The sequence below is a fragment of the Papilio polytes genome, unplaced genomic scaffold (assembly GCF_000836215.1).
Source record: "Papilio polytes unplaced genomic scaffold, Ppol_1.0 DF822067.1, whole genome shotgun sequence".
Lineage (NCBI taxonomy): Eukaryota > Metazoa > Arthropoda > Insecta > Lepidoptera > Papilionidae > Papilio > Papilio polytes.
The window spans coordinates 6,254,012-6,271,722 of NW_013527137.1; the positions used below are offsets into that span (position 1 = coordinate 6,254,012).

At 34.2% G+C, this 17,711-nt stretch overlaps 1 protein-coding gene across 1 annotated transcript in view; it reads left to right on the forward strand.

Moving 5' to 3' along the window:
* LOC106107082 (allatostatin-A receptor) overlaps window positions 1-12,579 on the forward strand; it is a 19,571-nt gene extending 6,992 nt beyond the window's left edge. Inside the window, exons 2-4 of the mRNA XM_013287783.1 lie at window positions 10,963-11,849; window positions 11,926-12,081; window positions 12,256-12,579. Coding sequence (XP_013143237.1) covers window positions 11,022-11,849; window positions 11,926-12,081; window positions 12,256-12,360 — 1,089 coding nt within the window. The 5' untranslated portion in view covers window positions 10,963-11,021 and the 3' untranslated portion in view covers window positions 12,361-12,579. The remainder of the gene's footprint in view (window positions 1-10,962; window positions 11,850-11,925; window positions 12,082-12,255) is intronic.
* Window positions 12,580-17,711: the final 5,132 nt, after the last annotated feature.

Below are 17,711 nucleotides of genomic sequence, written 5' to 3' on the forward strand. Positions count from 1 at the left end.
TAAGAAAGACTCGATTTATGTTTGTTATTCAAAAGCATAGAAAGAAGAATCTAGAAAAATATTTTTTTATCTACAAAGCAGTGTACAATTTATCCTTTGACAACGGAGTTTTTTTATCTACATAACTGAAATAAACAAACGTTTCTGTACACCTTTTTTATTTTATTTTGGTTCTATTTTAAAGCTTTTTGTGTTCAATGTATTCGGCTTGCCTAAAATATTTTCAATACGCCTAAACAAAATATTCTAGTATTGTTATTTATTGAAAAAAACAACGTTTTTATTTAGGTTTTATTTATATTATTCGAATATTTTAGAAAATTCAAACAATTAACCGAATCCACAAACCGTATAAAGGCACAAATTGATTTTTTCTAGTAACAATTACGTATAATATTTTTTAATTAGACTAGATAGATTTCCTGCCTTTACTTTCTTGGGTTTGTGTACTAAATTTGAGGTAGGATTGAGTAGCTATAGATGAAATATTACGAAGTTTCGACTGGAATGAATGATAGACCGATTTGAAGATCAGAATAAGGACAGGGAGATGATATTTTTCGCCTATTTCCAACTAGTTCTATTATTAAACGACTATAATCCTACGAATTGTTTATTAAACACCGTAATGCACTGGCTGACACGTAACGTAAGCGATATCGCGAATGATGCGGTGAATTGAACGAAACAGAGGGATCACTCAATGCCATTCTAAAACCCAAACTTATTTTTCTAGATAAATTTTGTATTTGCAATAATTTCGCGATTGTTTGTTATGAGACTAGATTTTATATAGACTAGATTTCGCCCTCGACTGCGACTCCGTCCGCATGGATTTAAAAAAAAAACAAAATAAAACACAAAATCCTTTGTTTTAACTGAAGAAATTTTAGAAGATTCGTTTTTTTGAGTTACAAGTAAATTAATAAAGTGATTGCAATTTGAAAGATACATTCAAACTGTAAGATTAGTTCTAGTTAATACAACTGTCTGTTTTTTAGTTATTATTTAATATATTTGTTTATTTTACTAAAACTAATAATTATTCGATGGTGTGTAAAGTAACCGTGCCCGGTACGTAATAAGGATAAAATATAATAAACTAGCTGTTCCCGTGCGGCTTTATCCGTATGAAATTATGAAAACTTTATTTTATTGCTTACATTTGTCAAATTATCAATAGCAAATGTCTAAATGACATGACATGACAAACCTTGGTAATCTTGCTTCCTTGATGTTGGCAGCAACTTATGGTCTCTTTCCCACATTAAGGTTTTTATCCAAATTATTTATCCCCTATGTTAAATGGCGTGAAAATATATAGCCTAAAGCTTAACGTAAGTGTAGGGCTTTTTATTAAATAAAGAATAATTTATAAATATGCTGTAATTGCTGATATCTTAAGCAACAAAGAAGTGTGTGTTTACGCTTTATTATAATAGTATGGATAAAACAACGGTTGGATAAAAACACGTTTTATTTTAAAAAAAAAAAAACAGAATCCAATATTGTACACTAAATACAATATACTGATAAACCTTTAAAAATGCAGTTTTATTATATTTATTCCTTCAAATTACAATATATTCAGATAAAGAAGAGAATAAAATGTAAGAATTTCTTACAACGTAATATCGCTGCTTAAAAGTTTCGAGTACTTGTTCTGTCTGCAAGTGTACACTTGTTACCAATGGAATTGTCACGAAGACTGGCTCAAGGCTTGGTACGAATAGCTTTGATATTGTGATTTATTTCAAGGTTTCGTGGATGATTCTAAAGAAAGATTTTCCTAGATGTACGAATTAACACTATTATACTCGTAAAATAGACATCAATACATTTATAGACTGTAAAGATAAAAATATGTTATGGAATAGAAAATATTTTTGACGTATTTGTAATGAAATTCAAAATAGATTCTAAATTTGAATTATAAAGTACATACTTAATTATTTACTTCTTTGAGTCTGGAGTTATTAAAAATGCGAAAGTTACGATAGATGGATGGATGTTTGTTAGCGTTTGTAGCCTAAACGGCTGAACTGATCTTCATGAAATTTGGCACAGTTTTAGAGCATAGTCTGGAAGAACACATAAGCTACTTTTTATCCCGGGATTAGTTACCGTTCCCGTGGGATTCATTATTTTTTTTAATGTTTACTCGATCATTCTGCAACGGTTCAACATGTCATTAAAATTTGGCACAGATATAAAACAAAGTCTAGAGTACACATTAGGTTCATCCCCAAATGTCCGGTTCCCGAGGGATACGTAGCTTTTTGTTGTTTATATAGTTCGTATGTTTTCTAATACCTCGTGGACGAAGTCGCGGGCAACAGCTAGTTTAACGTACATTAATATGTATATGTTAATGGATATATTATTCATTTTAATGGATTCGGTAGCGAATCCTCAGTCATATTAGTTGTGAGTGTAATTTATTTCGACGTAATCCACTCAAATGTTAAGTGCCCCTAAAGTGCGCTCTCCAATCAGTTTATTGAGAATTTGTATACACGCGTCACTTTGACTCCCAATTGGGACAACTGTCAATTAAGAAGCAAATATTTTCAAAGTCATCTCAAAACTCATTACGTGAATTTAATACGTCGATGAAAAGCTAAATGTTTCTATTAATTATTCCATTTGTATACACTCGTCGTCACTGCGACGTCGCACTTAAATGTTAGGACGATGAAAGTTGCTGGTTAAGAATACATAATAAAATTCATTTCGATTATTACAGACACAAACTCATTTAGAGCGGGCACACCTTTGGCTAAACTATTGTATTGCAACTGTTGTGCGATTGTCGATTGTTTCGCAGCCAATTCAACTGTTTTGTTGCATAACTAACAATCCAGTAGGGTGCACACTTCCATAAGCTCATAGGCATCAATGTAAGACAGTTGTGCGATAGTTTAGTCAAAAGTGATCGTGTTCTAAGTAAACATAAATGTTGATAAAGTTTGGAACTATCCGACATCCAACGACATACAACGACATCCGACATTAACGCATAGACTTTCATACCCTCTCTAGATTATTCTATGCTCATAAGTAAGTTGGAACCTTTATGGAATATAATCCTTTTGTACATAAAAATAATTTACTTTAATATCTATATATATAATAAAATTGGAGTGTCTGTTTGTAACATCGAAAGAAAAATTCGGGAAGACGATTTATTTGCGTTGCCGACAACGAAAATCGTTTTTGTCTGTCTGTCTGTAGCCGCCTTTGTTCCGCGTAATCTTCGAAACGGCTGGGCTGATTCCAACCGGACTCTCATTGAAAGGTAGCTGACATAGACGGGCATATTATATGCTACTTTTTTGTCTTAATATTGCGTGGACGAAGTCTTGGGCATAGCGAGTATTAATGAATTATTTTACAATTTTTGAGTCTTCATATTTGTTTTTTTTTCTGCCAGCAGGATAATTGAATGTATAATAAGATACGTTTTTATTGTTACTGTTATATTTGTAAATGACTAGCTGTTCCCGTGCGGCTTCATCCGCATGAAATTGTGAAAATTTTATTTTATTGTTTACATTTGTCAAATTATCAATAGCAAATGTCAAAATGACATGACATGACAAACCTTGACAGTCTAGCTTCCTTGATGTTGGCAGCAAGCTATGGTCTCTTTCCCACATGAGTGTTTTATCCGAAATATTTACCCCATAAGTTTAATGGCGTGACAATATGTAGCCTAAAGCGTGACGTAATTGTAGGGCTTTTTATTACAAAAAGAATTATTCAAAAATATGCTGTAATTGCTGACATCTTAGGCAACAAAGAAGTGTGTGTTTACGCTTTATTATAATAGTATAGATATGCACTTATTTAACCTCCTACTCACCCTTCAACATTTGCGCGACATAAAATCAATTTGAGAAGAGCAACTTAGTTCCCCGCTTCCATTTTGTCTCATCAAATAACATTTTCAGCCAACACTAATTGAGTTGCAAACTATTTCTCTGTGTGTATTAACGTGCTCTCACTGCTGCGGAATTTAAATACGTCTCAATTGCAAATGCGAGAATTAAATTAACTACACTCAGTTCTGGTTTAACATTTCCGGATTAAATTCTTCTTTTTTATAATATAAGGCGGAAAACGAGCAAGCAGCGGCCTGAATCCACCGAAGTGGAAAGCGACCACTGTCCATAAACATCCGCAATTAAAGATGCGTTGCCTACCTTTAATTGGCGGAGGAGGAGACGCACATAAAAAGGACATTTTCCCTCCCTATGCTTCTCCTCCACCGTCAAATCCATCTTCCCTCTCATCCTTTCCTCTCAAGAAAAGGGTGGAAAGAAAAAGGGACTAAAATTAGGCCTCCGGCACCACACTCATCACAAGAAACGCGGAATTGCTTCCACTTCACGCTTGTTTTCTATGTGGTCGTGGTATTGCACCGGGCGAGCTGGCCCATGCTTCAGTACCTGGCAGTCACTTGTTTATTTTCACATATAATATTAATATTCAAATGGATTTCTTGTTAATGCGGCTTTAGTAGTCATTTGTAGGCGGAAATAGCCGAGTGCGGGTGGACAGTGGATTTAGATTTTGCGGCTTACAATACATTTGTGATCGAAATCGCTTGGAAACCACCGACCAGTGCAGCAATTTGAAACTATTCACTAATCTCATTGGAGCACACGTAGAGTACAAAACTGGAAACTTTAACATGTAAAAAATACATTTATAGGGTAAAGAGGATAAGGGATTAAAACAGGATACGGAAGATATGTCTCTAACAAATCTATTAAGAACATAATAAAATAACTTTAAGAAAAATCTTGTTTTGTTTACCAACGCAAGTTCTTTCTCAGTCAAGGTCTGTCTTAATGGATTTAAGATTTTAGAAACATCTAATACTAGGAATTTAAAACAAAACAAAACATTTATTTTTAACAGAGCAAGATTAATTTAAAGATATCACAAAAGAAACTAAAAAAAACACCTAATTTGAATTAAAACTATTTAGAGAAGTTTTTTCTACGTTCTATTGTATGGGGGACAACAGCCAGAGTCTAAAGACTATAATAGTACCAGCATGTGGAGCTAGCCTAGATTATCAGTTGGGTCCCACGCAAGCAAATAAAACATCTTAATATGTAAAACTGTGTCACAGTACAAGTTGAAATCAGGCATCACTCAAAACGGAGATTTGTATCATCATCATCATCTCCTTATCCTACTCCCGTAGGGTCGGCGCGACAGGTTTTTGTCCTCCACATAACTCTATCATACGTCATCTCAGTCATCACTCCCTTTTTGATCATGTCACCTTTTACACAATCCATCCATCTCTTTCTAGGTCTACCTCTACCGATGTACCCTTCCACACTCATAACTACCGTTCTCCTTGTAACATGCGATTCATCCCTCCTCATAACATGCCCATACCATGCTTAACTTCCTTTAATATACTCACTTCGTATCTTATCCATCCGTGTCAAAACGAACATTTCTATATAGGTCGTATTTCATTGTCACTTCAACCAACCTTTGTATAGTTCAATTTATTCAATTAGATGTCACCAGTGTCAACTACGTTATTATAGTGTGAAATTGTATAGAAGATTAGACTGCTAAACATTTATATTAGAAAATTGATTTTGTACTTATGCGAAGTAGGAAAAAAATGATGGATTAGTCCGCATAGTAACAGCCAGTAAACAATAATCTCACTATTATTATGAATGGAAAAGTTTAGATAGATGGATGTTTCTAAGAGTTTATAGTCTAAATTGCTGAACGGATCTTAATGAAATTTTACATAGACGTAGAGGATAGTCTGGAAGAACACATAGGCTACTCACTTTTGTTTAATTCCACGCGAACGGAGTCGCTAGGTAATAACAAAAATGTCGTAATAAAGACACATTTTGTTTAAAAATTACGGTATAAAACATCTAAAGCATTCTCGGAATGTTTTACCAAAGTTACTTCAGATCTACTGAAGTTTGAATATAGTGCTATAAGAAAGTATGTGAGGGTTTGTGTGGCATATCAAACAAAGGTGTTCCAGTGAACGTCGTAACGTATAATGATTATGAACACGAGGTTGCCAGCCCCGGTCCCATTGGTTATGTACCTGGAATTAACAAATTAAGTACATTGGAGAGCAGAGTAAAGGAAATACATACTAGCTAATAATTTAGCATTTCTTATAAGGATACGATGGGAAGGGGAAGAATTTGACGGAGAGGGGATATTTTTCGTATAAATGTAGCCAACGCCTCATCAAACGTGGATGTCTATAGGTGTATGGTTTCGTTATTTAGGCGGATTGCGATGCCCACTTGCTCTTTTGTCCCTTATACTAATATGATAATCTATGTAGTTTTTTTTTTGTACGACTAATAGGAATAGGACTCAAATCACTTAAATTATAATTACACTTGGAATGAATAATGAATGAGCACTAGGCTTAGGGTTTACTAATTAATACTACTAAGCTTGGAGTTGATTGACGAGCACTAATTGCTAGGTTTTGCTTTGTGACGTCAATGCTGCGTGGAACATTCATCATCCAAGGCGCGCCGTTCATAACTACCGATATACCGATACGACTATTTGTACTCAGTGGACTGAATTGTTAACAGCCTACTGGAAACCAATGAAGCATTTATGAATACTGCATTATTAAGCAGTGCTATATAACAAGCGTAGGAGTTTAGACACAAGACGTTGTTGATTCTGATTTTGACCGACTTCCCAAAAGGAGGTACTTAATTCGTCTGTATGTCTTTTTATCGCAATAAAGTCGTTTTAAGCTGTTTCTTTATATTTTGGAATAGCATGTATAATATAAGTATTTCAAACTTGGCTAAGTTACATAGATATATGCCTAAGTTTTGATATTAGATTTAGAGCTGGCGGACACTTGAAACTAATCTATCGCACAACTGATTTGTCTCGCTTATTCCTAAGCTTATATGGAGGTGCGCATACAACTCGATTTAGTTGTACAACTAAACAGTTGAATTGTTGAAACAATCGACAATCGTACAACAGTTGTGGTTTGTTTAAAGATGTGCGCCCGCTCTCAATATTTGTATTTTTGTAGTGTATGACATTGAATACTAGATGGTGTTAATGGTCACAGAGGTGTCCTGCCATAGCCAAACCGCAAGGACATAATAAATCTTATAAATTGCTCATATTTCATCAAGTCCAGTACATCTGCCGACATTACATTTAAACCAGAGAAGTGTGTTTCACAGGCGTATTGTTTGTAAACGATCATGAAATATATTTTTCTTTAGTGTCTTTCTTTGTTCGAGTTTCGTGGCTCTTGTTTTACGTCAAAAACATTTTGAGTCAGAACTATTTAAGAAAATTTTAATATGTTTAATAGTTTAAATATTGCTTCTAATAACTCTTGTTGACCGACTTCCCAAAAGAAGGAGGTACTCAATTAGTCTGTATGTTTTTTTTTGCTTAAGTTCAACATCTTGCTTGCTTATATATTTAGTCTAAAATTTACATTTAGTAATTTTTTCACGAGTTTTCTAGAGTAGAACTATTATGTTTGTCGTTAATTCAGTGTTTGAGTGTTACGGCTGTAACATATAACACATAAATTGGTGTTTAAATCAGAATTTAGAGCCAATTAATTGGTGAGATATGCCAGTCATTTGGTAAAGTGAGCGTACATACACAGCGCTACTGTGTCAAAGTGAGTTAGTGAATGATTGACGGACACTAATTACGATGTTTGCCTCACTGAAGCCGACTCTGGCCTAATTAGATAATTAAAAGCATTAAATTATAACGATCAAAATAACATTATAAACAATTTTTAAAATCATTTAAAGCATAGTAAAGCTTTTCGGGTTGTTTCCAAAGAAAACCTATTACAAAAATAATTTAAATTATTTTTAATTTCGTTTTAATTTTAAACGTTTTGAGATAATTATTTTATTTATTTAATTTAATTACTACTACCTTTTGCGCGTATATAATTAAAGTTAAACCAAAAGTATATATTACCAAAACTATATATTCTTACAGACATCTACATCTTTTAAATTTGGCTTTTCCGAATTCCATCGATATCCATTCAGCAGTTTAGGCTACAAACTCTAACATCCATACATCTAAACTTTCGCATTTATAATATTAATATTAGAGTTCATTATATTTAAATGTGACTCTAAATATAAACTAACAAAATTGGGTCAAGTGTCGGAGCTATTTTTATTATTTCTACGTCATTACGTTAATTACTAAACGTTCTATTAAATAAAAAGCACAGTTTATCTTGTACAAGCTGTTCCCGTGTAGCTTCATCCGCATAAAATTATGAAAATCTTATATTATTGTTTACGTTTGTCAAATTATCTATAACAAATGTCAAAATGACATGACATGACCAACTTCGGAAATCTTGCTTCCTTGATGTTGGCAGCAACTTATGGTCTCTTACCACATTTGGGTTTTTATCCAAAATATTTACCCCCTAAGTTTAATGCCGTAAAAATATATAGCCTAAAGTGTGACGTAAGTATAGGGCTTTTTATTTAAGAAATAATTATTGTAAAATATGCTGTAATTGCTGACATCTTAGGCAACAAAGAAGTGTGTGTTTACGCTTTATTATAATAGTATAGATTATTATTTCTACTTCCTTTGTAGAGAATGAAGAAATATAATACAAAGGACAGTTTTATAAAAGAACATTGATAACAAGTAAAATATAACAGTGTAAAATGACTCCTATTGTCTTTATAAAGCAAGACAAGAAAATATGAGAATGTATTTTACGTGCCGTTCGACATTTATTTGATCGCGGTGTTACATTCTAACCTAATGTGAGTTTCATAAGTACGCAGTTTTTACTAAACATGTATAGAAATTAAATTAATATAAGGTTACTCGGTCGATTGAAATGCAAACTAACAGTTTATAGGGTGAACAATTATTTTTCCGAATAAAATATTTAATCAACTAGCTTTTGCCCGCGTACCTCCACATGGAATAAAAAAATACTGTGTCTATGTGTTCTTTCGGACTAAGCTTTATCTATGCAGAATTTTAATCGAGATTCAATCAGCAGTTTATGCTAGAAACTCTAACATACATCCATCTAAACTTTCGCATTTAAAATTAGTAAGAATATTCCTTGTATATCTCCTTATTCTTGGTCTTTTCTCGTAATTTAATAGTACCTATTTGCAACTTTTCAGTTGCCTATAGGTATATAACTTTGTTACTTGTCAATTATGTTACTTTAGATTATTTTAAGGCTTGTTTCGATTTACATTAATTAATTATATCTAGTTTCTTTTTGTATTTCTAAATCATGTATTTACCCGCATGCTCGTAATTACAGTGTACAAATTAAAATTTTCTCAATGTAAGTGAAACATTGTTTTTTACGAGAATAAATATCTTTAAACTTAACTTTTATAGTAAAAAATTTGGTTTACGATGTATTAAAAGATCAAGGTCTTAAACAAATACACATCGATTGAAAAATTTCTACGCGCTAACACTCTCACAAACAGCGTAAGAACATGATGAATTGTTACTAAAGAAAATTTCTGTTATTTATTAACTACGTTCAATCCGTATTCGTATACAATCCATCAGCGCTATAGTAAATATATTTTAACATGTAACACTTTGGAATCCGACAGGACAGCTTGTTTATGCTTCAACTCCTTCAAATAATGATTAATCTAACTTCTATGTAGTTTATTGTTATTTCACTATCGCTATGGGAATTTGGCTTTTGCTAGTCATGTAAATAAAAATAGACATTCTTCAAACACCTATCTGTTTACTTGACTGGCGATTTCAATTTATTTCTAACTAGCTGTTGCTCGCGACTTCGTTCGCGTGAAATTAAAAAATATAAACTATGTTAATTACAGATAATTTACCTTTCTAATAGTGAAATAATTTTTGAAATCGGCCCATTAGTTGTCGAGTTATTAAAATACATAAAAATTGAATAAAGATATATAAAAAAGCATTAGTTTACGAATTTCAACAGTGGTAGAGCCCGCTTTAACATCTTCGCACAAATGGGCCGGCTCGCCCGGTGTAATACCACGACCACACAGAAAACAGGCGTGAAGTGGAAGCAATTCCGCGTTTCGTCTGATGAGTGTGGTGCCGGAGGCCTAATTTTAACCCCTTTTCCTTTCCACCCTTTTTTATGAGGAAAGGATGGGCAGGAAAACTGGATTCAACGGTGGAGGAGACGCATACGCCTCTCTTCCTCCATCAATTAAGGGTAGGCAACGAATCTGCAATGCTTATGCAATATGGGCAGCGGATTCAGGTGGCCGCTTGCTCATTTGCCACCTTGTAATATAAATAACATATTATATTATATTTAAAAAAAACGAATAATATTTATGTATCTTAAACTGATCTTCTAATCTTGTCATCAATCTTGTTTTGTCTCTACGAATAATTTGTAGGTCATATTATACGCTTATCAAAATACATGGTTATAGAATTACAGTTTCCTAATCTGAAGTGAATGACCTCAAGTTAGAGCGTTTCGAGATTAGATTATATATGCATATTCAATTAATAATGTTCCGTAGCATTGTGAGTCAGTGCCGGAACTGGAATCCATAATTGATGAGGTTCAGCCCACAGTGAGCTAACGGCTGAGAAATTTAAGTGTTGCCTTTTTAACTCATGTTTTCTTTCTTCTAAACACCAATGTTTAGCTAGCTAGTCAACGTTGCAATTTTTTTGTTAAAAATATTAGTAGATTTTAGTTGATTTACTAATATTTCCTTTAACCATACCAACCGGCTTGTGCTAGGATATGGTTCACGTAAATAGTCGAATGGCGGAATTCGCACCCTCGACCGCAAGATCTGTAGTCCATACCCAAAACCATTAGGGTATTAGGGCTTAACGCTTAACTATAGCGTTATATTGTAATTTTTTCTTTAACAGTATTTTTTTTTGTTTCAGGTAATTTCATAGAGGAGACAAAAGATTTTTCTTGAACATGATAAGAGATTAAACCAAAAATGGATTCTGCAGAAGACGAATTCTTCAGCATATGCTTGAATCTAACCGATGAAGAAATCAATAATTTTGGTGGCTGCAACTATAGTGCTGAATTCGAAAATGGCGAGCTTCTCGAGAAAGTTGTGTCACGAGTGGTTCCAATCTTCTTTGGCTTCATTGGTATCGTCGGTTTGGTTGGCAACGCCCTGGTCGTTTTGGTGGTGGCCGCCAACCCTGGCATGAGATCTACTACTAACCTCCTGATTATCAATTTAGCAGTTGCCGATTTGCTGTTCGTAACCTTCTGTGTGCCGTTCACAGCTACCGATTATGTAATGCCAAGATGGCCATTCGGTGACTGGTGGTGCAAAGTCGTTCAATACTTTATTGTTGTCACGGCTCATGCGTCAGTCTATACACTGGTCTTGATGTCTTTGGACAGATTTATGGCTGTCGTTCATCCAATAGCCTCCATGTCTATAAGAACTGAGAAGAACGCATTAATGGCTATAGGTTGCATATGGGTGGTTATCCTGACCACCGCTATACCTGTTGGTATATGTCACGGTGAAAGGGAATATTCATATTTCCATAGAAATCATTCCTCGTGTGTCTTTTTAGAAGACCACGGATACAGCAAATGGGGCTTTCAGTTATCCTTCTTCCTGTCCTCTTATGTGGTACCTCTAGCGTTGATCAGCGTTCTATACATGTGTATGCTAACGAGGCTTTGGAAGAGTGCTCCGGGGGGAAGAGTATCTGCAGAAAGCAGGAGAGGAAGAAAGAAAGTCACCAGAATGGTTGTGGTCGTGGTTGTGGTGTTCGCCGTTTGCTGGTGCCCAATTCAGGTATTTCTTAATTTTATTTTCTGTGGTATACAGATTTTTATGTACTCTTAAATGATTATGTATTCTTTTGTTACAGATAATCCTGCTGGTGAAAGCGCTGGATAAGTACACGATAACGTATTTCTCTGTGACGGCACAGATCGTGTCACACGTGCTCGCCTACATGAACAGCTGCGTCAATCCCGTTCTCTACGCCTTCCTCTCGGAAAACTTCAGAGTCGCGTTCAGGAAGGTTATTACAGTTTTAAAATACTAAATGAGCCATTATTATATTTATCTTACGATTCCGTACATGCTAAGGATTATTGTAGCAGCTGCATTACAATGATCCTAAATATCGTAATTTCTGAATTGAATTCTTTTCTGAATTATGTTATTCTGGAATAACGAACTTTATTATCTTTAGGTGATGTACTGTCCTCCTCCATACACCGATGTTACATCGGGTCGTCCCCAACCTACGAAGACGACCAGGACGGGCAACGGTAACTCCTGCCACGACATCGTCTGAGAATCGCTGACGGGTCGCGTGCGACGCAACGAGCAAATCAGCGTCGTTTGAGCACAAAATGCGACCCCAAACCTTGTATTTTATACGTAATTGATTTTTAATCATTAAGTTATATTATGCTGATATTGAAATACAAAATAAAATATACTTGAATGTGTATTTATACAAAAAATTATTAATGGTTGCTTCGTACGAAGAAAATAAATACGCGTTCATAGATTACGCACCGTTTTTTAAATGCTTTTGCTATTGATTTATTCTATGATAATTGTATATTTTAGCTGTAAATAATAAATGTATTCATTGTAAATAATGTAACTTAAAAAAATTGTATATAGATTAATTGTAAAATATGTTTAATTTGCAATGGTTGTTAATGTAAATTGCTTTAAGAATTAGAAAATATTATTTAGATTTGAATAAATTGTACATAGTACTTATCTTATTTACTAACATATTTATGAGCCCTAATATGTTAGTTAATTGGATTATAGTGAAGTAGTTGAAAATGTAGTATGTTTATATAGCTATGTTACATCGAATTAAAAGTTTACATAATTACTTAGATAACTTAGTGGTTAGTAAAAAGTAGCTAACACTTTCAGACATCATCAAATATACTCGTAATGCTATTAAGTATTTAAAAGTAACCTAATTGCATTTTTTAAAATATTAATATCAATTGTAAATCTTTTATAAGTAGAAATGTATTCAAAATGCATTAATTTATAATAAAACGTATTTAAAATGTTAAATATATCTGAAATGTTTGTATCAATTATTGTTAGTTATATAAAGATAATCGTAATACTTTTTTGTTTTATTTAAATAAATATTGCCCGCAACTACTTCCACGCAATATTAAGATAAAAAGTAGTCTGTAATATGCCCGTCTATGTCAACTACCTTTCAGTGAAAGTTCGGACGAAATCAGCCCAGCTTATATGGAGGTGCGCACGCTCGATTTTTAGTTGTGCAACTAAACAGTTGAATAGGCTGTGAAACAATCGACAATCGCACAATCAGTTGGGCGATTGTTTCAAAGATGTGCTCTAACAAGCTGGTGAATTGCAGATAGGTCATTCTTTGACATAAGCCATAATGGACAAGAAAAAACAAATTTTCCTTACCTATTTCAGTCTCTGTATTAGAAAAGGATTGAACTCACTTCATTCTACTGTAATTTATATTTATTTGTACTTAGTAACGGGCATCTTTTATATTTCAATGGTAGAAAACCGCCCACGCCGCGTTCCATTTCGTCAGATTTAAAAGCATTTTTATAAACACAAATTTTGACGTTCTTTAGAACTACGTTTGTGTTCACAGAACTACTGCGCGCATTACGTTATCAAAACAAATATTTCACAACGAAAGTATATGCTTTACTGTTATTAGGAATTCAGTTATTATTTGTGAGAATTCTGTTTTCCATTTAAACAACTCGCAAATACTTTTTTGTTGTTCAATTTCGAATGAAAGAAGTTTATTATAATCTAGCATACTATTATTAAAAAATGCGAAAGTTTAGATGGATGGATGTTTGTTAAAGTTTGTAGCCTAAACGGCTGAAGGGATTTCGATGAAATTTGGCATAAACGTAGAGGATTATCTGGAAGATCACATAGGCTACTCAGTTTTTTTTTTTTAATTCCACGCGGACGGATTCGCGGGCGAAAGCTTGTATTATTATAGTAAAGCGTAAACACACAATACTTTATGACGTAGGATGTCAGCAATCACAGCACATTTTTCAACATTTTTTTTCTTTAGTGAAAAGCCCGCCCGTTCTTAGAAAAACAGATGTGTTGTTTTATTAATTAATAGACGACACCAAAAACCATTTGAATGGAAAAACACTGCTGTTCCCGGACGTAATCCGAACTGACATTATCTCTGCGCTGTTATTATTTTACTAGGAATTGATTTTATTATCTGTGCTTCAATATTTTTATACTGCGTACTTTTCGACATATGAAGTTAATATCACTAAATGTATACACGTGGGAAGAAACATAATATTTGAAGTGGGTGACGTCACACCGAAGTACTTCGATGAATTAACTCCGATTTAATCTTAAAAAATGTCATAAAAGATGATATTTTTTTTTCAAATGAATCAATATTTACTCTATTATAGTTATTTAATTCATAACTAGCTTTCGTCCGCGGCTCCGTACGCGAGGAATTAAAAAAAACAAAGGCGAGAATCTACATGTTCTTAGATTATCCTCTATGTCTATGCCAAATTTCATCGAGATCCGTTCAGTAGTTTAGGCTACAAACTCAACAAACATCCATCGATCCATCTAAACTTTCGCATTTGTAATATTATTATTAATACCAGCCCCCTATACGTCCCCACCGAGGGGCTCGGAGCCTACCTTAATAAGGGGTGACTAGGCCATAGTCAACCACGCTGGCCAAGTGCCGGTTGGTTAACTTCACACATATCTTTGAATTTCTTCGCCGATATGTGCAGACATCACGATGTTTTCCTTCACCGTAAGAACGTCGGGTAAATTGTGTACATATGAAAATTCGAAAAATCGAAAATCACATTGGTACATGGCGGGATTCGAACCCAAGACCTGTAGATTACCACCGACGCTCATATATTATTATGATAATTTGTAATTAATATGATATAATTATCGTGAGAAAACACAGTTTATTTTATCTCTACCGATATTACCCGGCCATGAGTTAATTGTTTCCAACAAACTTTATTTATCAGCAACTTTAGGGTCGTTTGTATCAAATATTACAAAACTTCCGCTCGCACTATCATAATTATCAAGAGTATTACATACTTACGATAGTATAGTTAATAAAATTAGGAATTTGGTAATTACTTTTTTTATAACATAAGGTGGCAAACGAGCAAGCAGCCACCTGAATCCACCGATATGGAAAGCGACCGCTCCTCATAGACATCCGCAGTTGCAGATGCGTTACCTACTCTTCATTGACGGAGGAGGAGACGCAGATAAAGAGGACATTTTCCTTCCTCTGCGTCTCCTCCACCGTCAAATCCACTTTTCCTGCCCACCGTTACCTCTAAAGAAAAGGGTGGAAAGGGAAAGGGACTAAAATTAGGCCTCTGGCACCACACTCATCAGATGAAACGTGGAATTGCTTCCACTTCACGGCTGTCCTCTGTGTGGTCGTGGTATTGCACCGGGCGAGCCGACCCATTCGTTTGAAGATGTTAAAGCGGGCTCTACCACTGTTTATTATATGAGCAAATAGTTTAAAACTATATTATACATATCGTTTCTATCTATTCTATTCTATTGGCTATTGGACCAAAATCCATTTCCCAATCATAACTTAAATATACGTGTGTCTTAAGCAATTTAGGAGCCTCTAAGAGTTTATACTAACGTTTCAAATCAACGAAGACCATAAATTTGGCTTAGATTTAGGAAGGTCTTTAACCAAAAACACTTAAGCATTCTATAGATTCAGTTCAAAAAAACGGACATAACACTCACAAAATAAAGGTAAAAAAACATCAGTGAACGTCTCATTAAGACTGTTTGGTAGGTCAAATGTTGATTCAACGACGAATAAATAAATACAAACACTGTTTCTGAACACAATTCTATATTTAGTTCTACTATTTCCACTAAAGAAATGTGTGGAAACCCACTTTACGAATTTCCTTGGTCATGACTACGCGTGGTAAAAATATATTTATGGAAAAGACAGGATTCATTTCACTGCGATAGACAACGGCCATGATGTAACATGACACTGAAGACGGTCAAATAAAATATTTCGTTACCAGTTCGAAACATTTGTCTATAACGTTTTTTGTATGTTCGCTGTCAGGGACATTAATTTCATACCCATTGTAGTGAAATAAGGTGAAAAGCAAGCAACACAAGTGCCAAATTCTCTGATGACGCGATGTGAAGGAAAAACATCGTAATGCAACCAACAAATTCGAAGATATGTGTTAAAGTCAACCAACCCGCTGTGGGCCAGCGTGGTTGACTATGGCCTAGTCACTCCTTAGGGTAAGCTCCGAGCCCCCGGGGGACTTATAGTGAGCTGGTGGATGTATATGACTATTAGTATGATTTTTTTATTAATCACTCCATTTTAAGATTACTTTATGTTTCCAGCATAGGGTTAAGTTTAAAATGAATTACGACAAGAATGCTATTCTACGAAAATGTGAATGGCTCGTTTTGCCGTAATGTTTACTAACTGTGGCCTAATAATACCGCTTAGGGTGAGAATAATTCGCAGTTGATAGTTACTGACGTAATAATAGACCAGAAACTGTCAACATTTTCATTCATAACTTAATGGCTTACGTCATATAACTATAATTAAATGATTACAATGACCATTGAAAACTTTCACAAAAAAGTAAAAAAAATCTAAGTGGTATAACATTTGTATGCGGAGTACGAGATCCGAGAGAAATGGATTAAGTCAACACGAACAATTGTTTAGTCCTCATCATTCGCAGTATTTCTGTTCAGAAAAACTCTTGCTACGAAGTACAAAGATATGTAGCCTGATATATTTAAAAGTAAAAGATTAATGGACTATCTTATGCCATAAATTACGTAGCGTAAAGACGATATTATTACAACTTTTAAACACAAAAAATTCAAAACAACACTTTTAAAACACCGTAAGCGAACGCCAATGTACAGTAAGGAAAAATGGCGATGTCGCACTTTAAAAGCTACAATCGTTTGAACATTTTAAACCGAGCCGCGGAAAAAAATCAATATAATGCAGCTTATAAATATTTATGTATGAAAAAAGTCTGTTAGTGATACACGACTAGTTTCTTTTCTCTATTACCCTTTCGTTTGCACCACTCACTGCTGCCTGATTTGTTATTTGTATAAAGAGGCGCAGTGTGTCGTAATGAACAAGGCAATTTTTTCTTGAGACCACGGAATTCCACGACTGTACCTGTGTAAATTGACCTTCATCAATTCAGCAAAAATACATTTACCTATCGACTATATAAACATTAACATTTAAATGTCATGTTAAATTCTCGCCACGCTACACCAATATCTTACATTATGTAAATGAAGGCTTACACTGGAAAAAAATATTGCGTGCTGCAGATCGTCCGATAGGTCACGAAGTCTACAAATGGCACTCCATTTCCTTTGAGAGTGTAATCGGACTCCGATTCACGTTAATCATGATAAATTGAAAGAAAATATAACCGAATCCTGTGTAATTTTTCAAACCGATTTCCTGTACAAAAGCCACCGCAATAATTTAACCCCTGTAACGTGCTATTATTTTCGGATCCGTAACATTTTGTTTTATGAATGTCAAACATTTTGAACATTGAATTGAAAGTG